The sequence below is a fragment of the Corylus avellana genome, chromosome 6 (genome assembly GCF_965113065.1).
Source record: "Corylus avellana chromosome 6, dhCorAvel1.hap1.2, whole genome shotgun sequence".
Classification (NCBI taxonomy): domain Eukaryota; kingdom Viridiplantae; phylum Streptophyta; class Magnoliopsida; order Fagales; family Betulaceae; genus Corylus; species Corylus avellana.
The window spans coordinates 6,821,893-6,847,722 of record NC_142495.1 but is presented as its reverse complement, the minus strand read 5'-3'; the positions used below and the strand labels follow the sequence as shown (position 1 = coordinate 6,847,722).

The following is a 25,830-nucleotide window of genomic DNA, read 5'->3' as shown; positions in this document are numbered from 1 at the left end:
TCACCCCTATTAAATAGTAAATACCGGTTCAATGTCTCTAGAATTTTTAGGTATTTCTATTATGTGGATTTCTTTATATTTTAATTATTAAATTATTGATTTTTGTCGTATCAATATTTAATTCTTTATGAATGTGGGCAGAATTGACTAGGAACCGGGAAGTCCACTGTAGTCTGTAGTTCAACCGCAAGTCACGGGCTTGGCTGCCATTGCCTGACGCCAAGACTTTTGGGGCAATGACGTGATGACTTAAAGAAATAATGAATGACTGATGACGTAAAGGAATAAAATAAAATAAAATTGTCAAAGAGATGGCTTTTTCTTTCAAACCTGTTGTAAGCAAATCAACATAAAATTTGTAAGAGAATATAAACTAAATATAAAAAAAGGTTTATTGATTTCTAACCATTTTTCTACCATAAATCAACCGGAGAGAAATCAGTAATAGGGCCCTCTCCTGTCATTGATTGCCACGTGTCCTAAAAAAAAACAACGTATCATGACTGGCGTGCTTCAACAGCATAAGTTGTATCATGATTCAAAGCCTTAAAAGGGTGCCAAGTACCAACTACAATCCAGATTGTCCTCACACACAATAATAATGTTTGTTTATGAGAAAACTTTTTATCATGACTATCTTGATAATTATCTTTTATAGCCTCAATCAATAATTGACACATCAAAAAATATATAAAAAATTTATAAAAATAAATTAGACCAAAATATACTAAATTTTAGAGTGATAAAATCTATGAAAAGTTAACATTTTATCTCTAGGTTTTAGTTTTGAATCAAAAAATGAGTTTTGAAGCATTAGAAATAGGTTTTTGGGCATTAGAAACAAGTTTTAGGGCATTAGAAACGGATTTTGAGATATTAGAAATGAGTTTTGGGGCATTAAAAACGGGTTTTGAGGCGGGTCACGGCCGGCAGGATTTGAGGCGTTCACCGCCGACCAGACCCATGTCGTGGGTCTGGCCTGGGTCTTGCCGACTACGAGTTTTCTTTTCTCTAATTTAGTGTGATTGTTCTCACTTTTATTTTTTATTTTTCTTAAGAGCATAAAGAGAAAGCCCAAGGCAGTAGCTTAGACATATCAGTGTGGCCAAATGTGAATTAACAGCTAGGATTCTTGCCAAAAAATTTCACCCTAATCTCAACTAAACTAGTTCATAACTAGTACTTTTGAGGTCATGCAGTCATTCATCCAGCTCAATCATTTACAGAAGTTTTATCCTTCCATACTAACTTCCACTAGCTGTTTTTAGTAACTGCAAAAATACTTGGGTATTAAGAAAGGCTGTGTTAAATGAACCTCAAACTTATTATTGACATAGATATCACCTATAACATTCCCATTGGAAGGACCTTCTGATAGGAGTTTTCTTTGTTTATTACTTTACTTTTTGCAACGGAGTGCCCATGGCCATGGCCCATGGGACAAAACCACCACATATGTCTTGTGGTAATCAACACATTAATTATGTTTAGGGTTAAATACCTAATACCCCTTAGGGTTTTATTTCTTTATTTTTTTCTCCCTTATAGTTTGATTTTTATCATAGGAGGTACCCGTAGTTTTAATAAATATCAAATTGGTCATTTCGTCCATTGATCGTTAGTTGACTTAACGGAAGTCCACGTCACTGACACACGGACCAATTAAAATTTAACACTTAGCATAATAATTAAATTTTTTATTTTTTTAAAAAAATTAAAAAATATATTTTTTCAAAAAAAAAAAAAAAAATTGGGTTTGTGGGGTGGCCAAGTGGCCAAAGCCACCTCCATCTGGCCGGATGGCCACCCCCAAGGTGCCAAGGGGGTGGTCGAAACCACATAATAAAAAATTTAATTAGGTGGCCATAGCATCACTGATGACGAGACCACTTATGCCAAGTATCGAATTTTAATTTGTCCACATGTCAGTTACGTGGACTTCTGTTAACTCAACTAACGATCAATGGACGGAATGACCAACTTAGTCTTTTTCAAAACCACATGTGCCTCATATGATAAAAATCAAACCCTAAGAAAAAATAAATAAAGAAATAAAACCCTAGAGGGGTATTAGGTATTTAATACTAAAAGAGTAAAAAAAAAAAAAATGAATATATTTGTAATGATCATTTTACTTAATATAAAATATTAACACTCGATAAAGGGTAAATGCAAACATCACGTGGCGTGCATGGCACGCTGCGTGCAAAAAAAATTTTTTTAAAAAAAAAAAATTGTACGGGCGTGCCTTGCACGCCGCGTACCCTGTATCAGTGCTCCTCGATAAAACATGAGCGGGTCCAATCTTGCTCCATCCCTTTTTCCAAAATATTAACCGTCCTCCTTATCCAAAAATATGCGAAAATAAGAGAAAATAAATAAGTAGTCTTTTTCTCACCCTACAAAATAATTTAGAATAAATTTAAAAACAGTTAAAGTACATATATCATTTCTCTCTCCGAGAAATGCTAGGCTTACAAATAAGATTTTACAAACAAACTTTTACAACTTAATGTGTCACAACATAATTGAAAATGAGATAAATTAAACTTTTGAGAAACTCAATCATATTATGCCACATCATGTTGTCAAATTTTTTTTGTAAAATTTATTTGTAAACCTAGCATTTTTTTTTTTGTTCTCTTTTCTAATTGGCACTTGGGCTGGCTGCATTTCATCAATTTGTTGTGTGTGCAAAATCAATATAAGATTGAAGAGGGCAAACGATCGAGAACTCATAGTAAGGAGTGCTCCTCATAATCTTTTGCCGCTCCCATGGTTTTAAAATACAAAAATGAGCTGAAATTAAGAGAGTTCCTAGTAGCTCATACAATGTCAATAGTATGAGCAATATCATTGTCCCATCCTAAAACATAATACAAATACCTATTACGACAGTCGTTTAGAGCAGATATAATCTAAAAACCCCGAGAACCAGAAATGTGTCTCCACTGCAACTGGAGCTCCACCTCTCCACGCTCCACATTTCTCAGTCTAAGAACCATATTCTGAACAACTCTGTTGTCCTTCCAGATAATGTGACTCTCTTCGGCCAGACAATTCTGCCTGTCGGCTTTCACTGTCTTGAAAATGTGTCCATTTTCAAGGCCTTCCGACCGGCGCTGCTTTAAGGCCTCAACAAATGGACCAATCTCAAACTCAGCATCCCCCATTTTATCATCTGGGCTAAATGTGTCTTTGTCGTACACAAACTGCAGTTTATCACAAGGAAAATTGGATGATATATTCATGGCTTAAAAGCACAAATAGTTGACTTTTTTTCAGGTTGATTAGCCTCCAATGTCACAGGAACTATAAGACTTACAAGCTTGATCGGAACACTTGGATCTGTAATAGAAAGAGTCAGCTCTTCGTTCCACACTGGATTGATGCTCCTCCTCACTACACTGGTCTTCACCCTCTGCATCAGAAAACATTTTCTTTTATGTAAATAAATTGCTTCTTGAGGAAACATATAAAATAATTGAAAAAAAGGAGAAGCAAAATTGCAGTATGTAAATTCCAAGAAAAGGCCATCAAAACCCAGAAACCAGAAACGCTTAATTACATGCAGAGAAGGGAAAAAAAAAAAAAAAAAAAAAAAAAAAAGGTAGCAAAAAGAGGAAGAAGGTGTTTACCTGGTTGCCCATATGGAAAATAACATAAGGGTCACTGCTTCTCTTTATGACATCCCTGACTGCAAGGTTCACCCCTTTCTGGACATGAATTTTAAGCAAACCGATCCAGTTCTCCATTTCAGAGTGCAGACAAATGAGAAAGGTTTGTTCACCTTTTTCTTCATCGGACTCCTCAACTAGTTGAGCTTATTTATACCCCTGAAAAGACAAAAATTATTAAAATATTATGTAAGAAGCTTCTTTCTTTTTTCTTTTTTTCTATTTTTTTTACATGTTAGGAATGCATATCACTTAAAAAATAAAAAATAAAATAAAAAATAAAAAAGTTCGATATGTTTAATTAAATAAGTAGGGTTAGGATTAAACTATTTAATTTTATTTGTATGCTTCGACATGACTTAAATCCGATATGCAATATAATGACATATAATTTTTGACATAATTTACGAACTCGACACGAAATTAATATAAAAATTAGAAAGTTAGAGTTGAAAAGTTTGACTCGTTTAATTAAATGAGTTGAGTTAGGATTAACCATATAATCTTATATAAATGTCTAGACATGACTCGAATTTGACACACGAATACAAATTGTCACCCCTATTAAATACTCGTTCAATGTCTCTAGAATTTTTAGGTATTTCTATTATGTAGATTTCTTTATATTTTAATTATTAATTAAATTAATTGGATTAGGGTTAATCTTATAATCTTATATAAATGCCTCGATACAACTCAAATCTGACACACGAATACATATTATCACCCCTATTAAATAGTAAATACTGGTTCAATGTCTCTAGAATTTTTAGGTATTTCTATTATGTGGATTTCTTTATATTTTAATTATTAAATTGTTGATTTTTATCGTATCAATATTTAATTCTTTATGAATGTGGGCAGAATTGACTGGGTAGCAGGATGTCCACTGTAGTCTGTAGTTCAACCGCAAGTCACGGGCTTGGCTGCCATTGCCTGACGCCAAGACTTTTGGGGCGATGGCACGATGTAGTCCTGCTATCAGTCAGATAAGTATTTGTTAAAGTTTGATGTGATTTTATTAAAAAATTATAAAAAAATTTCTCTCTTCGTTTTGCTAGATTTTGTTTTTTTTTTAAAAAAAAGAAAAAAAAAATTATAAGTTAATATTTAATTTTTAATGTCTCAAAATTTATTTGAAAAAAATATAAAAAAGTTCTCCATACTATCAGTCGTTTTCGATTTAGCCCACTAATATTTCAAAAGTGATAAAGTAATCCTCAAACTACCAAATTATTGCATTTTGGCTACTCCGTTAATCAAAACCGTCAGTTTAAACGGAAACTACAAAACGACGTCGTTTTGTTATGGGTAAGTTACTACAATGCCATTTTATATATAAAAAAAAAATTGGAAAAAATATAAAAAAGCCCCCCCAAACTACCAGTCGTTTTCATTTTAGCCCCCAAATGTTCAGAAAGTGATAAAGTAGCCCCCAACAAAACGACGTTGTTTTTTAATTTCCGTCCAAACTGACGGTTTTGACTAACGGAGTGGCCAAAATGTAATAGTTTGGTAGTTTGGGTGGCTATTTTATCACTTTTGAAACATTATGGAGCTAAATCGAAAACAACTGGTAGTTTAGAGGGCTTTTTTATATTTTTCCCAATTTATTTTTTGATTTAAAACTAAAACCTATGTATGGAAGGTTAATCCTTTAGAGACGGTATCACTTAAAAGGGATTTTATCATCCTAAATTTAGTGTTAATACCTTAAATTTGAATTTTCCTTTAAATCTCTCTTCTCCAATTATAAAAAAAAAAAAAAAAAAAAAAAAAAAGGTCATGTTTGACGCAATCTCAACTTCATTGAATCCAAGGTTACGTTATGCTATATACTTTTTCTCGAGTAGAGTTTTCTCTTGAACACTGTTCACCTATCTTTTTCTTCCTTCCTTCGTCCTTGGTTTTTATCTCTGGTTCCTTGCTGCTTGATCATGACTACATCTAACGTTGAGATTAATGATCTTATAGCCCACACAAATGCTCTCCACTGCTCAGACCCTCCTTCACCCACTTTAGATGACCCCTCAACCAACCAACCTCTACCTCCCTCTCTCACCTTGGTAGGAAAGCTTATCTCCCTCAGACCTGTTGCCAAATCTGTTATAAAAAAACAACATTCTGCAAGCCTGGCAGTTCTTGAAGTCTCTTATCACTGAAGACAAAGAAGACAACAAGATGGTGTTCATCTTTGAAGACATGGAAGACCTTTCTAAGGTTTTGAATAATTCTCCTTGGAATATTAAGGGTACTCCTTTATTTCTGAAACCTTGGGGTAATGATGAAACCTTTGATGAGATTGAGTTTGTGAAAGCACCCATCTGGATCCAAGTTCATGGACTTCCTTTGGATCATATGAATATTGCCAATGCCACTATTATTGCCAAAAATCGAGGGGGGCTAGTTGAATTGGATAACTCGGACAGCTCGAAACCTTGCAGGAAAAGTTTTCTGAGAATCCGTGTTCTTCTTCCTCTAGATGATCCTCTCCCAACAGGATTCCTCCTTCATCGTCCGCCTAAGCCACCTGCTCAAATATCTTATCAGTTTGAGTGCCTCTCGGAGTTCTGCTACTCTTGTGGTCGTCTTGGGCATTTGTCATTTCAGTGTCCTGTTGTTCCTCGCCCACTTGAGTCTGGAAGGTATGGACCGAAACTTAAAGCTAGTTCTTCTTTTGCTAACCGTGTGGAATTGCTTATACCTCCTAAAAGAGGTGTGAATGCTATGGCTGCCCCAGGTTCTAGTGTTCATGTTCCAGTTCCTTCCCCCACGGAGTTCACTCTAAACTCATCCCCTGATGGCCATTCCCAACTCAGTAATTTGGTTGTTCGAAGTACCACTCTAACCCAACTAGCCCATCCCATCCCCACCAACTCTACTGAGTTGGGACCTGTTTCTGACTTGGGGGTCAGCTCATGCCCTTCATTTACGGCTGCATTAATTGGAAAGGCTCCTTTTGTCAACTTCCAGCTGAGCCCAATCTCTTCCTCATTAATGCTTTCGCATGTCCCCAATATCAATAGCCTCCAGCTTCAATTTTCCAACAACATGTGGCCTCTTTCTACAAGTTCACCTGCTCCCACGTGCTCCACTTCTAACTTTGCTAGTTCTCATGTAACTAGTTCCCCAAAAACCCATACTTTCAATATTGCCACGTTGTCTCCTTTTATTGAACCCATTTCTAATGCCACGTTGGTTTCCTCTTCTGGAAGCCCCATCCCTTCTTCCACTCCTAAACCCAAAAAATACCCACCTAATCCTCTTCCTAAAAAACGATTCCATCCCTATACTAAACAAATTACCTCTTCCTCTTCCATTTCCAGACCTGAGCCTTTAACTCCAAAAAAGCCTAAATTAATTCCTTATCCCCCATCTCTTGTGAATGTCGATGGGGCTTCAGGTGCAAAAGGAGGATGTATTTCATCCATTGATGACTCTCTTTCTAATGGGGTGGTGGGTTTTCGCCTGCCCCCTATGCCACAATGAAGGTGTTAGCATGGAATTGCCGGGGTTTGGCTTGTGCCCCGACAATTCGCACAATTCGAGCCCTTGTCAGGATTTATAGGCCTAATGTGTTGTTCTTGTCTGAAACTAAGGTGATGTCTTCTCGCTACTGGAATTCTCTTTTTCGCATGGGTTTTTCTTCTTGGTTACAAGTTCCTCCTGCTGGCTTTAAGGGAGGTCTATTTGTGACTTGGAAGCAAGGGTTTGTTTTAGAACCTATTCGGCTTGATGAAAATCACATTTCCTGCCTTGTGGTTTCTGCTCCTCCTCTTCGTTCTTGGTTACTTTCATGTGTCTATGCGCCTCCCTCTGTTCAGAGACGCAATGTTTTTTGGTCCAAGTTGACTGATTTGGGAAATTCCTATGGTGGTCCTTGGCTCCTGCTGGGAGATTTTAATGCTATTTTATCATCTTCAGAGAAGTGTGGAGGTCGAAGTTTTGGGTCCACTTCTCATTTTGATTTTGTGGACTTTGTACAGTCTAATGCTTTAGTTGATTTGGGTTTTGTTGGTAATAAATTTACCTAGAGTAATCATCGTAATGGTAGAGCTAATATCAGGGAACGACTTGATCGTGGATTGGCCAATCAAGGTTGGGTGCATCTCTACCCCAACTCTTTGATTAATCATCTTTTGGCTGCCAACTCTGATCATTGTCCTATCCTGCTCTCGACTGATGGCAGTTACCGTAATCTGCCAAAGCCTTTTAGATTCGAGGCTTTTTGGACTCGTGATCAATCCAGCCGTTCAGTGGTTGCAGGAGCTTGGTTGGTTGAAGTAGAGGGTTCTCCAGCTTTCTCTTTAAGCAGGATTGGAAGAAAACTAAAGATGCTCTAAAATATTGGAACTCTCACCATTTTGGGCATATTCAAACTCAGATTAAGTCTCTTATGGCTCAAATAAGTGATATTCAATCCATTCCTCACTCTCCTACTAGTGCAGCTAGAGAGGAAGTTCTCCAAGAAGCTTTGCAGGAACAACTTTGGAGAGAGGAAATTTTGTGGAAACAGAAGCCCAGGGAATTGTGGCTTTCATGCATTGACCTAAACACAAAGTTTTTCCATGCTTCTACAGCTTGTCGACGAAGGTATAATTCCATCTCTTGTTTGGTTTCGGCTGATGGGTCTAACATTGTGGGAAGGGAAAATATTGGCTCCTATTTGGTTAATCATTTTAGCTCCCTTTTTACTACTACTCAGCCTTCTTTTGATAGTAATTTTTTTGATTTGGTGACTTGTGTTATTACTGACGAAGAGAATGTGAGTTTGTGTATTATCCCTGATGAAGTGGAGATTTTTTCTGCAATATCTGAGTTAGGCCTTAATAAAGCTCCTGGTCCAGATGGAATGACTGGACTATTCTACAAAACTTATTGGCCAATTGTTAAGCTCAGTGTTCTAGCCTCAGTTCAATCCTTCTTCAGGGGGGGTTTTATGCTAAAAGAGTTTAATCACACCAATATAGCTCTTATCCCTAAGGTGGACAATCCCTCCTCAGTGAATCAGTTTAGGCCTATTAGTCTCACCAACTTTAACTACAAGATCATTTCAAAAATCTTGTCCAATAGGCTTAAACCTCTTCTTCATAAGATTGTCTCTCCTATGCAATCGGCCTTTTTGAAAGGTAGATCCATTCATGATAATATCATTCTTACTCATGAAGTTTTTCATACTATGAAGCATAAAAGAGGTAATGGGGGCCTTATGGCCTTGAAGTTAGCTATGGAGAAGGCTTTTGATTCTATGGAATGGAACTTTCTTTTGAAAATTTTTTCCTTGCTGGGTTTCAACTCCACTTGGATTAATTGGATCAGTCAATGCATTACTACATCTTCATTTTCTATTCTTTTAGACGGGTCTCCTTATGGCAAGTTTGCTCCTACCCGTGGTCTTAGGCAAGGAGATCCCCTCTCTCCTTTCCTTTTTATTTTAGGTTTTGAAATTCTTTCGAGAATTTTGTTGAAGGAAGAAAATTTGGGTAGGCTTCATGGTATCAAGATAGCGAGATTGAGCCCTTCTATTTCTCACTTGCTATTTGCTGATGATGTAATGATTTTTTCCAAGGCTAATAGGAAAGAAGCTTCTGTAATTCTCAAGGCTCTTAACTCTTATGCTCAATGGTCAGGGCAACATATCAACTCTTTCAAGTCAGCTATTTTCTATAGCAAAAACTGCAAACCTGCTATTAAGACAGCTATCAATGATATTCTTAAGTTGCCTCCCATCCCTGCTCAAGCAAAATACCTGGGTATTCCTCTTTTTTTAAATAGGAAGAAAAGTGATTCTTTCATTGAGCTTAAGGAGAGGATTTTTGCTAAAGTAACTGGTTGGAAAGCCAGATTACTTTCCCAGGCAGCCAGAACGACTTTGATAAAATCATTGGCTAATGATATTCCCTCTTATTTGATGTCACTCTTTCTCTTGCCTAAGTCACTGTGCTTGGAGATTAATTCAGTTTTGAGGAAGTTTTGGTGGGGGTTTCCTCAGGAAAAGAATCACAATCTTTCCTTTCTCTCTTGGGAAAAAATTTGCCAACCTAAAGCTGTGGGGGGTCTTGGGATCTGCTCTATGGAGTGTATTAACAATTCTCTCCTTGCACGAATGGGTTGGAAGATGCTTTGTAATGAATCTCTTCTTTGGGTTGAAGCTCTTAGAGGCAAATATTTAAAGAATGGTATTTCTTTTCTAGATGCTCCTTCAAACCCTTCTTCTTCTTGGATTTGGAAAGGGTTACTCAAAAACAGGTCAGTGGTTAAAAAGGGTGCTTGTTGGTCTATCTCGGATGGGGCTAATATTCATATTTGGAATTCTCCTTGGATTCCTTCTATGCCTAGTTTTAAGCCTAGACCCAATGTAAATTTGGTTGATCTTCCAGATTTTTCAGTTGCTGACCTCTTATTACCAGGAATTAGATTGTGGAATGTTGATCTTCTTGGTGATCTCTTTGACCCTCCCTCTGTCCAGAACATCCTTGGAATTCATATTCCCCGGATTAGTGATGTTGACAAGTGGTCTTGGGCTCCTTCTTCCTCTAGCCTCTTCTCAGTGAAGTCTGCTCGCGATATTTCATTGTCTTCATCTAGCAGGATTTCTCCATTATCTCCAGTTGACTGGCAGACCCTTTGGGGCATCAAGATCCAAGCCAGATTAAAACATTTGCTATGGAAAATTGGGTGGAATATTTTACCTTCTAGAGCTAATATTGGTAGATTTGTGACCTCTGTGGATGACAATGCTTGGGTGTGTCCATTCTGTAAAGGCTCTTTAGAGACCTTGAATCACATTTTCTTGAATTGTGATTTAGCAAGGATTTTTTGGAGGACTTCTCCTTGGCCTATTTTGATCTCTTCTTTTGCTGCCAGACCCATTTCTGATTGGATCATTGCTATTATTTATCCCTCTGACAGGTTGGCTATTCCTCTAGTTGATTCCCGAAAATTTCAACTTTTTGCAGCTCTTGTTATGGATTCCATTTGGTTCTCAAGAAACAAACTGATCCATGATGCTATTCAACCTGATCCGCCCAAGATTATCCAGCAGCTCAAGACTACTCATGAGTACCATGTTTCAGCTTGGCAGATTTCAGCTCTCCCCTCTCTTTGGTCTCCTCCTCAGCTAGGAAGTGTGAAAGGCAATTTTGATGTAGTTGTTTGTGGAAATTTTGTTGTGGCAGCTGCTGTAATCAGTAATCATGATGGTGAAATTATTCATGCTGCTACCCAAAAGCTTTTCTCCTCTAATGCTCTTTTAGGCGAAGCTTCTGCTGCTCTTCTTGCCTCCCGACTTGCAGTGTCTTCAGGCTTTAGTAATTTCATGCTTGAAGGGGACGCTCTTTTGGTTATTTTAGCTGTTAATCAGCCTCATCTTTTTGCTACTTGGCATTTTGCTCCTATTGTCTCTGATTTGAGACTTGAGCTCTCTTCCTTTCAATGCTGGAATGCGTTGAAAGTTTCTAGATGTGCAAATTATCGTGCACATGCTTTAGCAAAATAGGCCGCTACCCATCTAGTGTTTGGTAGCATTCCCATAGGATCCCCCATTCTTCCTTCCATTAGGATCAAGAATGAGAAAGATCCTCTCTTGTAGCCCCCTTTTTCCTCTTCAATTAAAAAAAAAAAAAAAAGGGTTACGTTATGCTTTCAATATTAGCTTGAGAAATTGTATTTTCTTTTGGTCAATTCAGAATTTACCCATTCTAATTCTAGCTAGGCGTTTCTCTCGTAGACTCGTACATTTCCTTTGTACCCGGGTTGTGTTTTTCGATATTTTGATTACTTATAAGTGTAGATTTTTGGCTACGATTTTGATGCCCAAATTAGTCTTTGGACCATTATCATACACTGAAAGCCAAACTGCACGAATTGAATGTTTTGAAGTCCCAAAAATCTATCCGACAACGCTGGACATTTTTCCTTCTTTCTCTCTCATTCATTTCTCGTAAGTTGAAAGCCCAATTTTCCGTTTGGCAGCTAAGAAAGATAGTGAAAATATTAAAACTCAACATTATTAATTGTAGGCTCACCATTTTCACCAGCTGTATCAGCATGTTCTTCTTATACATCTCTCATGTGTTCATCATGCATCACACAAAGAGGAATAACTAGATCTAAATCAACACGGTATTCATTGAGAGACTCTACCTTTTTCTGATATTTGTTATTATTTCTACTACTAAACGTTAGCATTGTGTTTACGTCTACATTTAGAATGATATTATTTTCCAGTCGGAATATTTATATATATATATAGATAGATATTGCATTGATTATGATTATTATATGAACACTTTGGTATGTGAGATAATAGATTAATATTTCTCTTTAAAAAAATAAAAAATAAAAATCTTCGTTAAGAGAATTTAAAATATGTTCAATACCAAGAAAATCACCGTAACCCTAAAGGTGTCTGAAATCTAAAAATTTTACAAGATCTAAGATACTCAAAAGTGGAGAAATTAGGCACACAGACTACATGGCAATCTAGAAGGGATATAAAAAAAGAGGATTTTAAACAGAGTACATTGGACTTGCAGTATTCAAAGAAGCATTGATTTCTTTCTGTCCAAATGCTCCGCATGATGACTTAAAGGAATAATGAATGGCTGATGACGTAACGGAATAAAATAAAATAAAAATGTCAAAGAGATGGCTTTTTCTTTCAAACCTATTGTAAGCAAATCAACATGAAATTTGTAAGAGAATATAAACTAAATATAAAAATTTATTGATTTCTAACCATTTTTCTAGCATAAATCAACCAATAATAGGGCCCTCTCCTGTCATTGATGGCCACGTGTCCTATTAAAAACAACGTATAAAAGCCTTAAAAGGGTGCCAAGTACCAACTACAATCCAGATTGTCCTCACACACAATAATAATGTTTGTTTATGAGAAAACTTTTTTTTATCAGTACCATCTTGATAATACTCTTTTTATAGCCTCAATCAATAATTGACATATAAATAAAAACATAAAAAATGCACAAAATTAAATTAGACTAAAATACACTAGATTTTAGAGTGATAAAATCTATGAAGAATTAACCTTTTATTTCTAAGTTTTAGTTTTGAATCTAAAAATAAGTTTTGAGGCTTTAGAAACGAATTTTGAGGCATTATAAACATGTTTTTGGACATTAGAAACAGGTTTTGAGATATTAGAAATGAGTTTTGGGGTATTAAAAATGGGTTTTGAAGCGGGTCACGGCCGGCAGGGTTTGAGGCATTCACCGCCGACCAAACCCATGTGGTGGGTCTGGCCTGGGTCTTGCCGGCTACGAGTTTTCTTTTCTCTGATTTAGTGTGATTGTTCTCACTTTTATTTTTTATTTTTCTCAAATTGATGATATGTCACATAGTAATTAGAGGCTGCAAAATTGGTGTTATCAGGATTGTAACAACCTCGATTTTAAAAACTCTCATATAAACAATATTAAATAGATTAAAAGAATAAATGAATAAATTAGATCAATGATATATGGATTAATGATATTGAATAACTATTTAGTGTTACAAGTATATTACATTGATTTTTGACATCTTTTGTATATCCATTCAATTCTAAAATTTAGCTTCACTAATATGTTTATGAGCATAATTAAACACAATCTAGTAAATAAATTATTTATATTGGTGTTTAGTGAAGTTAGAAATTAATTTGAAGCTTTGTAGTTTTTGGCCTAAAAAGCAGTGTCTTAATTTTCATACTGTCTAAATGGGATTAAAACTGCTAAAGAAAGATACCAAGGCTAGCCACCTTTGTTGAAAGCTGAAAGTCTTCTAGTAATGATGATTATAGTAAATATCATGATTATAATGATTTAATAAGGCAAGTGGCCAAGTGGGAATGCAAATAGTTAAAGCCTAAGTTGAATTAGAAACCTTGTATAGGCCAAAAATAGACTCAAACGAACTCGGATGTAGTCGAACCAAAAATATAAAATGTTTGTCTCGAAGTTCTCTATCTACTCTCAAAATTTCATGTCAATCAGAGTACGTTTGGACATTGAAAAATGGATCGGAATGCACTGCCCTCATTTTGGACGAAAATACTATTTGGTATAGAGTATGAAATATGGACTAGGTTCATTCTTATGGTTAAATACATCTCAACCCTTAGATCAAAGGTTTAAAAATAAATCCTAACCATTCATTCTCTTATAAATAGAGCCTAAGCTATAGTCACTTTCACTTGCTTTTTATTTACAATCTTAGAACAAATAAAATTGTTTGCTCCTCCTTTCATTTTATTTCTTAGTTCTAGTCAAATACCATATAGCCTAGATCTTTCTTGTAGTGTTCAAGTGTTTTTCTAAAACTAGCTACCTAGAGAAGATTTGGTGGTGTTTTACTTCTAAGGATTATTGGGTAAGTGTTTCATGTATAAATATCATGATTTATTGCTTTTATTACTTGTCCTCATTTAATTGTTTAAAGACCCAATAAAGTGTATATTGTAAAATAAAGTAATGGATACAAGTGAATTTATAATAAAGAGCTAGTGGACAAAATCAATTAAGGACTTATAATATTATCTATATATTATTTACTTTACAGTATTTAACATTTACATTCAGTCATTTCTTTTATGTCATTTAAATTTCTGTTCATATTTCTGGCGGTAAGGACTATTTGATCTCATCCCCGAAATATGCATTTAACATTTACATTCAGTCATTTCCTTTATGTCATTTAAATTTCTGTTCATATTTCTGGCGGTAAGGACCATTTGATCTCATCCCCGAAATATGCATTTAACATTTACATTCAGTCATTTCCTTTATGTCATTTAAATTTCTGTTCATATTTCTGGCGGTAAGGACCATTTGATCTCATCCCCGAAATATGCATTTAACATTTACATTCAGTCATTTCCTTTATGTCATTTAAATTTCTGTTCATATTTCTGGCGGTAAGGACCATTTGATCTCATCCCCGAAATATGCATTTAACATTTACATTCAGTCATTTAACTAGTATAAATGACTATCTTAGATTAATATAATAAAATGAGTAAATAAAGATGAAGTGACGGATAATAAATAAATATAAAAAGATGAGGGTCTTTAAACAATTTTATTATTGGAGGATGAACTAAGTATTGTTTGTATGTATGTATTATGTGCAGAAGTGGAGCAAAATACTACACTAAGGAGAGTAAGTATGGATATACTTACTGAGTACTAGCTTTGTTTTATTGTTATAGGAATTCTTATTTTGTCTTATTGATATAATTTTGCAATACAATTGCTGCATAATGTGTCTAATAAAAATGGGCTGATAAGATAGCCACCTTAAGAACAAGCTGGGTGGATTGCCGCGAGGAACTGTCGGTATCTCAGTGGATGGGGGTATATAACCGTCCAACATGCCTAATATATAACTAAGCTGGGGCGGTGTAGTTGTCAGCACCAAAAAGGTAAACCTCTAAAGTGTGAGGGACATAACGGACGTAAGCGGGCTAAGAGCTCATGAGAAGAGGTTTGAAGAAAGATTATCATAAAACACAAACTAATCTGTCATTACGCTGCATTCACAACTCATTCATTATTATATATTTTAGTCTTTAATCTTATTTGTTCAAACTAGTCTTTTTAGTCTTTATATCTAGGGAAATAGATTACTCACTTGTTTGCCTATGTAAATATGATAACGTCATCTTTACATAGATCTTGATGCAGGGATAGAAAGTGAGGACGATGGTCCTTTTACTGGTTTTGATGGTTGATAGACCATCTGCTGCAGGATTTATGCTTACTCTATGGAGCAAGTCTCATTTAGGTTAATCGCTTTTATTATGTATGGTGATGTGTGTAAACTTAATAGATATTACTATGTTAATTTAGGTGCCGTCTGTGGCATATATTTGGTACATCTAGTGTGTACATATGTTGTAATGAAAACTATGTTTCTATTTTATTTAATAATATATCACCTCGAGGTATTTCAGTCAGCTCAACTGTGTTGTGTAAGTTATTCCTAGGTCATAGAAAAAGAAAAAAATATACATACTCCGCTGTAAGATTGTATTTTCTAAAGTTGCAGCGTCACGACTTCGATATTTGTTAGTCTAAATATCGGGGCGTTACAAGGATGAACCTAATAGTAGTGGTTTTCTTTGTTTATTACTTTACTTTTTGTAACGGAGTGCCCATGGCCATGGCCCATGGGACAAAACCACCACATATGTCGTGTGGTAATCAACACATTAATTATGTTTAGGGTTAAATACCTAATACCCCTTAGGGTTTTAATTCTTTATTTTTTCCTCCCTTATAGTTTGATTTTTATTATAGAAGGTACCTGTGGTTTTGATAAAGTCCAAATTGGTCATTCCGTCCATTGATCGTTAGTTGACTTAACGGAAGTCCACGTCACTGACACGCTGACCAATTAAAATTTGACACTTAGCATAATAATTAAAATTTTTATTTAAAAAATAAAAATAAAAAATATATTTTTTCAAAAAATAAAAAAAAAAGGGTTTGTGGGGTGGCCAAGTGGCCAAAGCCACCTCCATCTAGCCGGATGGCCACCCCCAAGGTGCCAAGGGGGTGGCCGAAACCACCTAATAAAAAATTTAATTAGGTGGCCATGTCATCACTGATGACGTGGCCATTTATGCCAAGTATTGAATTTTAATATGTCCACGTGTCAGTTACGTGGGCTTCCGTTAAGTCAACTAACGATCAATGGACGGAATGACCAATTTAATCTTTATCAAAACCACATATGCCTCATATGATAAAAATCAAGCCCTAAGGAAGAAAAAATAAAGAAATAAAACCCTAGAAGGGTATTAGGTATTTAATACTAAAAGAGTTAAAAAAAAAAAAAAAAAAAAAAAAAAAAAAAAAAAAACAGGAATATATTTGTAATGATCATTTTACTTAATATAAAATATTAACACTTAATAAAACATGAGCGGGTCCAATCTTGCTCCATCCCTTTTTCCAAAATATTAACCGTCCTCCTCATCCAAAAATATGCGAAAATAAGAGAAAATAAATAAGTAGTCTTTTTCTCACCCTACAAAATAAATTTAGAAACGGTTAAAGTACATATATCATTTCTCTCTCCGAGAAATGCTAGGCTTACAAACAAGATTTTACAAATAAACTTTTACAATATGATGTGTCACAATATAATTGAAAATGAGATAAATTAAACTATTGAGAAACTCAATCATATTGTGCCACATCATGTTGTCAAAATTTTTTGTAAAATTTGTTTGTAAACCTAGAATTTTTATTTCTCTTTTCTAATTGGCACTTGGGCTGGCTGCATTTCATCAATTTGTTGTGTGCGCAAAATCAATATAAGATTGAAGAGGGCAAACGAGAACTCATACTAAGGAGAGCTCCTCATAATCTTTTGCCGCTTCCATGGTTTTAAAATACAAAAATGAGCTGAAATTAAGAGAGCTCCTCTTTTTTTTTTTTTTTGTTGAGGTAATAGTGGAATTCTCATTTGTAAATCAGCCAACCAGAGCAAAATGCTATAGCTGAATAAACTCTCGAATACAATGTCTATAGTTAGATACAACAAAACAAAATTTGAACATCAATTGAAAATGGCAGGCACTAAAGGGTGGATATCGGTTTGGTCGGTGTTGGTAGGGGCATTTCCGCCTACTAATTCCTAAAAGTCGGTTAAGTTGATTAATTAACCAACCAACAAAAAATAGTTTCAACTTTTTCGGTTAATCGGTTAATAAGCGGTCGGTTAATTGTCGGCTACAAGTTTTTATGTTAAGATTTATCAACTTCTTGTGACTAGTAAAGAATATATTTTATAAAAGAAAAGAAAAAGTAAATTCTTGAAGCACAGACCAAAATAACAACCACAAATCAACTAAACAAATACAATAAGAAAAGTTACCATATAAAATTCAAAATTCACTTGAAAAATCAGTTAACAGACATTTTTTTTTTTCTACCACCTACTGAGCCGATGATGAAACAGTATTTTTATTCCGCCTACCGACCACCAGAAGTCAATTATCGGTTGGTGGCAGTCGAGAGGCGGTAACCGTTAATCTGCCCACCCCTAGGCATTTTTCTAAATAACAAGTAATAAAGCACCACCGACTTTGACAAGTTTTTCAGCAGCATAAATCATAAATCACATTGCACCCCTTTTCTTTTCCTTCTGAAAAGACTAAGAAAGACTTCATTAATTGGCAGAAAAAACACACTGGCATTCAAAAATATGTATGCAATCCGACTTTTTTTTTTTGTTGATAAAATGCAATCCGACATTTTAAGCCAAGCAGAAAACACCTTAGATTATTTTACAAATGAGCCCTTCCAGCCCCATACCAGGGTGATATAACCATACAAATGAGTGAAATGCCCCTAGTTAGATGACGATATAAGCCTGCTCATTTTGACCCTTCAGAACCAGCAGGTGCAGCCTGAATCTCCTCCTGTGTAGCCGCCTTGCGCAAAGCCGCCCCCATCTGAATACCCACCTTAGAACTTTCGTGGGAACTTCCTTGGCCAGAGCCAGCTCCTTTCCCCTTCTTTTTCTTCACCTTCTCAGCCCAACCAACGAGTCCCGCTTGCACATGCTCATCAAATATTGACTTCTTGAAAGTAGTTCCCATCTTCATTTCAATGCAGACGTCAGGTAAGATCAACAGTTTTTAGAAAGAAAAAAGGCAAAAACGAAGAAAGAATATGAATTTGTTTTAACAGCAACTCAAAGCACCTGTGTGACAATGGCATAAAGTGGCAGGGTGCTGTAACTGCAGAATACCTGAATGAAGACCCTGAATAAAAACAAGAGAAGAAGGAAAAGAAGAGGAGATTTTATTATCAAGATAAGAAAAAGATCTGACATACTTCTAAACTTGCAAAAGATGAAAAAGTAAACAGGCTTTTTTTCATGTATTTACCCAATAATGAGCCGTGGGACAATAAAACGAACTTGTCCCATTATGCAAGAGTCGAAGCTATATTGAACCTACATGTGTAGAGAAGCAGATTAAATATGTTCCATCTGAATTACTATCCTCTTATCTATTATCGAAAGATAATGCTACATTGTGGTTGAAGAATTTCTTACCCATATCCAGAAAAAAAATCCAATCTCAAAAGAATTTTGGAAAAGGATAAAATGGATCAGAAATAGAACAATGCGGGGCCGGCCAAACCAAAAGTGCGCATCTGATGGTTGAACAACCAAGTCACCTTCTATAGCTACATGTCTCTCAGCAACCTCATGAGCCAACTGGCTTATTACATGCTCCAGCTTAGTCCCCACAGCAAGAAGAAGCTGAAATATAAATGTCGTAACATACGAACTAGATGAAAGGAACAAAAACAATGAAAATTCAAAGCAACATATGGTCTAAATGAAAGGAACAAAACCAATGAGAGTTATGATGGCGAACCTCCCTAGGCAAGGCCAGTTCGTGAACCCACCCTAAAAGTGCAAACCCCAAGATAGCAAGAAGTTTTTTGGGGGTGGCTCAGTTCAATTACTTGGACAATGTGGGAGAGATGGATGCTCACACAAATTGAAAGCAAGAAATATTATATCACATAGGGTAAGTAGATTTGGAAATATTCTAACGACTCTTTGGATTATTTCATTTGTTTCTTCAAATAAATTGTTTTAACTCATTATGAAGCCACTTTACCAAGGATCGCCCTATTCCATCTCTTTCCTCCGTAAAATACTGAAGTTGCATGGTTACATAGTATGATGAGTTCGCACATCGCAAGCAAGCACGTAAGAAATGATGCACATGTGCATGAGATGAAAAACTAGAGTGAGGGACCATTTGAAGACTACTCACAATGAAAGGAAGGAATGCTATCCAGAAATACGTATGCCAACCTGCATTAATGAAGGGAGAAAAATTGTAGGTTAGAAGTAATGCCCCTCATATGGCTGGCCAAAACAAAAATAACAGTAACCCTATGGCATAAAAACAACAGAGAACGGTAGATATAAGTAATAACACAACACTCATTATTATATGGTACTTTCTCCAAACATCATAGGAAAATCTAAAAATGCTATGCATGTTGATTTTGAAAGTCCGTATAAGCCTATTTAAAAAAGAAGAAGAAGAAAACGAAGACGATGATGAAATTGTGTTGCATTGACAAATTACTGGACTATCATACTTCTTTCATTATTTAAATTTTTGAAAAGAAAAAAAAAAACAAACAAACAATGAGAATAAAATCAGAATATTATGATAATAACACAAAGATAAAATCCTAACAACATGATCCAATAGCTAAACTAAAAAGTCAAAATAAGTCTTAGCTATGCTCTTTCACTTAAAGCTAACATTTTCTGATCAGATCTTTTTTCTCCTGTTGTACTTTTACACCTTTAAACTATGAATTTTTCAGTTCCTCAAGGCTCAAACTAACTCTAAACCTCTTTGAGCAAACAAAACAGATTAATTGACACAAATTTTCTGCTATCAAGGTAATTAGCTACTGGAGCACAAATAAGCTAACATCAATGCTCATCGTGATTTCAATATGTAAGCTATTAACCAATGCAGTAGCATACCGTTAACATTAAGCAGAAGGAAAATGACCACAAATATCCAAAGATACCAACTGCAACAAAGAAAATTAAATGGTGAGTCAAGGAAAATTAGTAAGCAAGTAGAAAAAGATACAACAATCAGCACTTAGGTATATGCCATTTGCAAATAAAAATGTGCTGGAAGCATAAGAAGCCTTTACATCACATGGCATTCTCAGATATCACTTGCCTTATACCAACGACCTTCTTAAAATCATCTTCAAGTGCACGCATCATGTATTTGTGAAAATTAAACTTTAAGTTTCCTCTGCAATGGGTCTACAATAGGATTATTAAGTATAAAAAATCCTTGTAAGAGGAAACAGAAGAATAACTATATTGAAAAAACCAATAAATCAACAGCCACCTCATATTAGACAGCTTACCATGATAAAACCTAGCCGTAGTGTAACATAGTCTGATTTTGTCACAGATGCATAAAGCTGCTTCAGGAAAGATTGCTGAAGGGGAAAAAAGAGAAGTCAGAAGCATGGTAGAATGCACTTAGCAAGCTGAGAATCAGTATACATGTCTAAATATTTGGGGTTCAAACTTTAATAACATTACTTGATACATCATCAAAAAAGTTCTCTATCATGTTGCTTACATGAAAGCAATCATGGATGCTTATGCACCTAATAGATATGACTTGACTCTTTTATGATTGGCTACTAAATGTGGGCACACCCAACTCTCCTGGAAGCAGAAAAATATCAAACTGAATTCTTACTTTTTTATTTTGTCTCTCATCCCTTATAAGTCCTATTACATACATTTTCAGTTTGCAACAATGTAATTCCTCTTTTTTCGGACAAACAAGTAGCACAAAACTCTAAAGATGGTTCCTTTCTTAGGCTTAATAATATATGCTAGAAAAAGAGAATCTTGCTTCTACAAGGAACCAAGCCTGCTGGGGTGGTACCTTCTTGTCTCTTGGGAGGCCCAAGGCCCCCCTAAATTTTTGAAATACTCCAAAATCCTTCACAGCCAAGGACAAATTTTAGTGACACATATAGTTGGCCCCCTCCCCCCAATGCAAAAACCCTGGTTCCACCCCTGAGGCAGTATTTGATAATTCTAAACTAGGCCACGTAACACCATCTCAAATACACATGAAGATGTTACAGGTAACAGCAAGACTAAAGGAAGGGGGTAAAGTCGATACAAACTTTTTCCATGCAGACAAGCATAATTTTAAGTTAAGTCTCTCATGTTGCAACAAGGAACATTTGAACGTGATCTTATTTTCAATAAATTATAGCCTTCACATAAGATATGGCAGCTAGATTCTATTAGACACAAGACGGTAACTTACCATCCATCCCAACATAGCTGAGTTTTTACCAATACCCCGAAAATGTTCCTTGATAAAAGCATGTTGATGGACATGGGTAACTGTTTTTGCCTTCAGAACTGCGCTATCACAATTCACAAATTAGAAGCAACTAAGATAGAAATCAACTGGCAGATAATTCTACTGTGACTTACATGAGAAAGTAATTCAGTTAATCAGTTCTCTTTACAACTTTAATTAGTCAATCAGGAGAAAGGAAATCCTATATAGGGCTTTATTGGGTTTACATATTTTTGATGATTTTTTTTTTTCTATATGAGGTTGACTTATTTGAACCATCTTATTTCAAAAATTTACTCAAGCTTAGCACATAGATCAGCTAGTTAATGAAAAGTAGCCAAGACATACAGAAAATAATTTATAGAAATGGCCCTTACCTTGATGTGTATCATAATTCTGTTTTGCAATTTCATCCTCCCATCGTTTCCATTGGCGAATCTATATAATGACAAACAAATCATTGAAAGAAAAGAAAAACAATAGAGAGAGAGATTAGTAGACTGGTAATTTATAACATAAAGAAGTAGCAGAAGTATATCAGATCAGATACTCACCCTTGCCCCAGCAAAAAGAACAGTGAGGACGCAGAAGGTTACATGGACAATAGCTAGGACGAAGATAAAGATATGCAGATGATGCAGTGCTTCAGTGGATAATAATGGTACCTTATTCTGAAAAGGAAAGAAACAGTTACGGCACATAGTCTGGCATATTTCTGCAGCTACAAGTCACAAGAGAACATCAACAAATTACCCAGCCACAGAGAGAGAGGGAGATGTGATTAAATCTCCAAAACGATATAAAATGTGATGCGTGAAATACCCCATGAAGTAGTTTGATTTCATTGCATCAAAAGTAAAAATTGACTGGCTAGGCTAGAAGATGGTTATTACCAGAATGTTTTGAAAAAAAAAAAATACATAAGAAAAAAAGGAAAAATACAAAGCTGACTGATAATTCAATTCAGGAGCTGTTGATGAAATTGTTAAATTGCAAAAGAAAATTAATAATATCTCTGTCAATAAAAAAAAATAAAGAAAGAAAGAAAAGAAAAAGACTAGAGTTTTGCTTACCTATAGCTGATCTCACTCTATTAGGAAGCACCAAGCTACCATGGCACCATCAAGTGCTTCATACATCCATATAAATGTAGAATGAAAAATGAAAGAAAAGGCACAACCCAGAAAATGCAACCCACAACATCAAATGATATTAGTATTCAAAAGGTTAAGGATCAATAACAACTAAGGCCTGATGTCATAATCCTAATGGGTTGATTCACAACAGGCAAATCAATAGGAGAAACTTTTATTTTTTATTTTTTTATGCAAGTATTAAAAAAAAAAAAACACTAACTCCTGCTGCTTGTTAGCCATTTTAATTAAGTGAATAAAACAATGATCTAAATTAATTGAAAGTTTCGAGGAAAGAAAGAGGTCAATATCCACCAGTGCATGATTCAATGGGAAGCTACTATGGTTCTTTTTACCCTTACTAACCAAATTATAAATTTTAAAAAAGAAACAAATAACTAAAAAATTCCCAAGCGGAAAAACTAGCTGCCATGTTTGCTAACGACTTTGTTCTCTATCTTCTGTTTTCTGTTTTCAAGTCAAAGACATTGACAAACAACCCAAAACACTTCTCGAAACACAAAAACTGTTTTCACCTTTATGTCAAATCATAACATATTTTCAAACCAAAAATAAAATACACCTCCTAAAACACATTAACAAACATACTTAGTGTTATCCATAACTTCTCCCACCCACAAAATAAAAATTTATCAATAACTGTGCACTAATAAGCCATACATTAATAAGCTTATCAAAAATGTTTTGCAACTAGATGGACCAAGTCCTTCACATTATAAACTTAAATGTCCTTTCACTTAGTGTTACTTGAGGCTTCTTGGTTTCTCACACCTTACGAAGCTTAATCTGACGCATAATCAAGCAATCATTTGAATGCAACAAACATTTTGAAGGTTATTAGTGCATAACATTTTTTTTTTTTGGTAAATATTTTAATCAATGCATTACCAAGCAATATTACGAATACAAAACAAGCGGAAGTGTAAAGTTAGTTCCTGTTCAGGATTTTCCTCCTCCCTTCCATTCTCAATCAAACTTCATATATAATAGATTCATAATCTAGGAACTCTTGCTTCAGAGGAAAGATAAAGCCAGATTTAGAAACGGATAAAACAGAGACAAGTAAGTATATTAACTAGAAGCAAAAGAGCACATTCCACATAAGGAAAAAAAAATGGTTCTTTTTCTTTAAAACTGTATCTACCGTATCTCCCGAACAAGCACTGGATCATCAATTATTTTCTTAAAATCAAGAGCGCGAAACTTGAGAAAATCACTTTTGATGGGCTCGAATGTAAATGAACCTTTTAATACAAAATATATATCAATGATAAATTCCATGTTTCAAAAAGAAATCAACCAATATGGGTCGAAGTAATAGAAAATTGTCTCTAATCGTTTCCAGGTCAAACAAGAGGCATGATCCGTTCCATCGTGGTAGGATATAAGAGAACTGAATGAATTCAAGTCTCCCATAAGAGAGTATTTCTCGTAAATCCTCAGCTTAAAACAGGAAATTAATCTAATTACGGGTGGGTTTCACAAGATTTAATCAGATTCACAAATACTTCTTCTGGATCCGCAAAAACGAAGGGTTCCTTTACATACCACCAATAACATTCTTTCTTCTTTTTTCCTTTTTTTTTTTAAAAAAAAAAATCCATTTTGAGCATTAAAAAAAAATTGAAGGCTTCGTTGATCTTCTACGTTACCTTTTTGGCACAGTAACCGGTCGACGAAGCCTCAGCCTCGGATAGAAGCCTCCTGGCTCTGCCGAAAATGGCGGGCGCAAAGGAGCTCTGAAAATGGGCAGTAGTGGCATTACTAGTGGATTCTTCATGCTCTCCTTCCTCGCGTTTACAGGGAAGCATGTGACGAGTCACACCCTCCGGGACACAGATTTTGGAAATGACATTCTGGAACACCGTCAGAAGCAGCGATATGAATCCCAACAGCATCAATTCTGCCGAGTGCCACCACCAATATTATGCTTCATTTTGCCACTCACCAAAATAGATTTGACAGAGAGAGAGAGAGAGAGAGAGAGAGAGAGAATCAGCAGAAGAATAAAAAAATGCATGTAGAAGTGGGAGACCTTCTTTAACTTTTAGTAAGGCTTCGAAGAGGGGTTTCTGGTTCTTCCTTTTCAACTTTTTGCCGGCGAAGTGGAGCAATCGCTCCATGGCCAGAGAAATGGCGACGATGACTGTGCAGACGGCGGCCACCACCCATGTCGGCGTGAACTCCAACGTTGTCTCATCTTCTTCCCCACCACTCATCTTCTTTCCCCTTTCCTCTTTCTCCTAGCTCTTCTCTGCACAGGACCGTGGGGTGTGTGCACCAACTCTACCGGGCTTTCCCAATCTATTCTGTATTTAACAAAAAAGAAAAAAACCTTTTGGTGTACTTGTTTTGCTTTCATATTCTGCGATAAATGTTTGTTTATTTATTAATTGCCTTTCTACGGAGGACTGCCCATGCGACAAAAAAAACCCCACATCTGTCGTAATCAACGCATTAACTAAGGTTATTACCATAATAAATCCGATATTATTATTCTATTGGGCAGTAGAATGGACAAACTCGATTTAAAAGGTTACTCAATCTTCTGAATCACGCCTTATGAAGTAAAACCATTAATTCAAATCCTTCCTATCAAATGTGTAAGAAAAAAAAAAAAGAATGGACAGAACTTTAAAGTGACATCCACAACAACATTAGATTCCATAGATTAAAATGTTTTAATAAATCAATTTATTTATTTTTAATTAGACAGAAGTTTTGCACGTGGTCTCGCGGATTGCAACTCAAAATTTAAAATATTATGGAATATTGAAGAAAAAAAAATTATAGTTTAACCTAAATTTAATAATGTATATGTTTATGTATTGTTTGAGACAAGAATTTTATACATGATTTTATATTATTTAAATTTTTTTAAAAAAAAAAGAAGAAGAAGAAGGGGTGTACACCGTTAGATGTATTACCTTTTAAATCATGACCAAATGAACCATATTTCATATAGTGAATATGTTATTGCATCATTTGAAATTTTTAAGATTTTTTTTTTTTTTTGGGTGGTGTTTTGACCCAGTTGATAATTATATTTATAATCATTTCTAAGTTCTAACTTTAGTGTTATGTA

General features: G+C 35.3%; 2 protein-coding genes, 1 long non-coding RNA gene and 1 pseudogene across 3 annotated transcripts; 2 read left to right on the top strand and 2 right to left on the bottom strand.

Annotated features, from left to right (window-relative positions):
* Nucleotides 1-2,735: 2,735 nt before the first annotated feature.
* LOC132188237 (protein C2-DOMAIN ABA-RELATED 1-like) lies at nucleotides 2,736-3,781 on the bottom strand. The gene is made up of 3 exons (XM_059602651.2): nucleotides 3,639-3,781; nucleotides 3,326-3,421; nucleotides 2,736-3,212 (listed from the first exon to the last, which is right to left on the bottom strand). Exons 1-3 carry the CDS (start codon nucleotides 3,753-3,755, stop codon nucleotides 2,919-2,921), a joined length of 507 nt encoding a protein of 168 aa, XP_059458634.1. The 5' UTR covers nucleotides 3,756-3,781; the 3' UTR covers nucleotides 2,736-2,918.
* A 1,833-nt stretch (nucleotides 3,782-5,614) lies between these two features.
* Nucleotides 5,615-11,268, top strand: LOC148584812 (uncharacterized; annotated as a pseudogene).
* A 2,693-nt stretch (nucleotides 11,269-13,961) lies between these two features.
* On the top strand, nucleotides 13,962-15,698 carry LOC132186059 (uncharacterized). The gene is made up of 3 exons (XR_009440699.2): nucleotides 13,962-14,048; nucleotides 14,809-14,841; nucleotides 15,350-15,698. It is a non-coding gene; the product is annotated as an uncharacterized LOC132186059 (long non-coding RNA).
* A 2,129-nt stretch (nucleotides 15,699-17,827) lies between these two features.
* Nucleotides 17,828-25,068, bottom strand: MLO1 (Seven transmembrane MLO family protein). The gene is made up of 13 exons (XM_059600722.2): nucleotides 24,781-25,068; nucleotides 24,398-24,648; nucleotides 22,146-22,262; nucleotides 21,969-22,029; nucleotides 21,553-21,650; nucleotides 20,624-20,698; nucleotides 20,428-20,516; nucleotides 20,220-20,269; nucleotides 19,486-19,526; nucleotides 18,750-18,959; nucleotides 18,580-18,647; nucleotides 18,393-18,453; nucleotides 17,828-18,288 (listed from the first exon to the last, which is right to left on the bottom strand). Exons 1-13 carry the CDS (start codon nucleotides 24,962-24,964, stop codon nucleotides 18,064-18,066), a joined length of 1,530 nt encoding a protein of 509 aa, XP_059456705.2. The 5' UTR covers nucleotides 24,965-25,068; the 3' UTR covers nucleotides 17,828-18,063.
* Nucleotides 25,069-25,830: the final 762 nt, after the last annotated feature.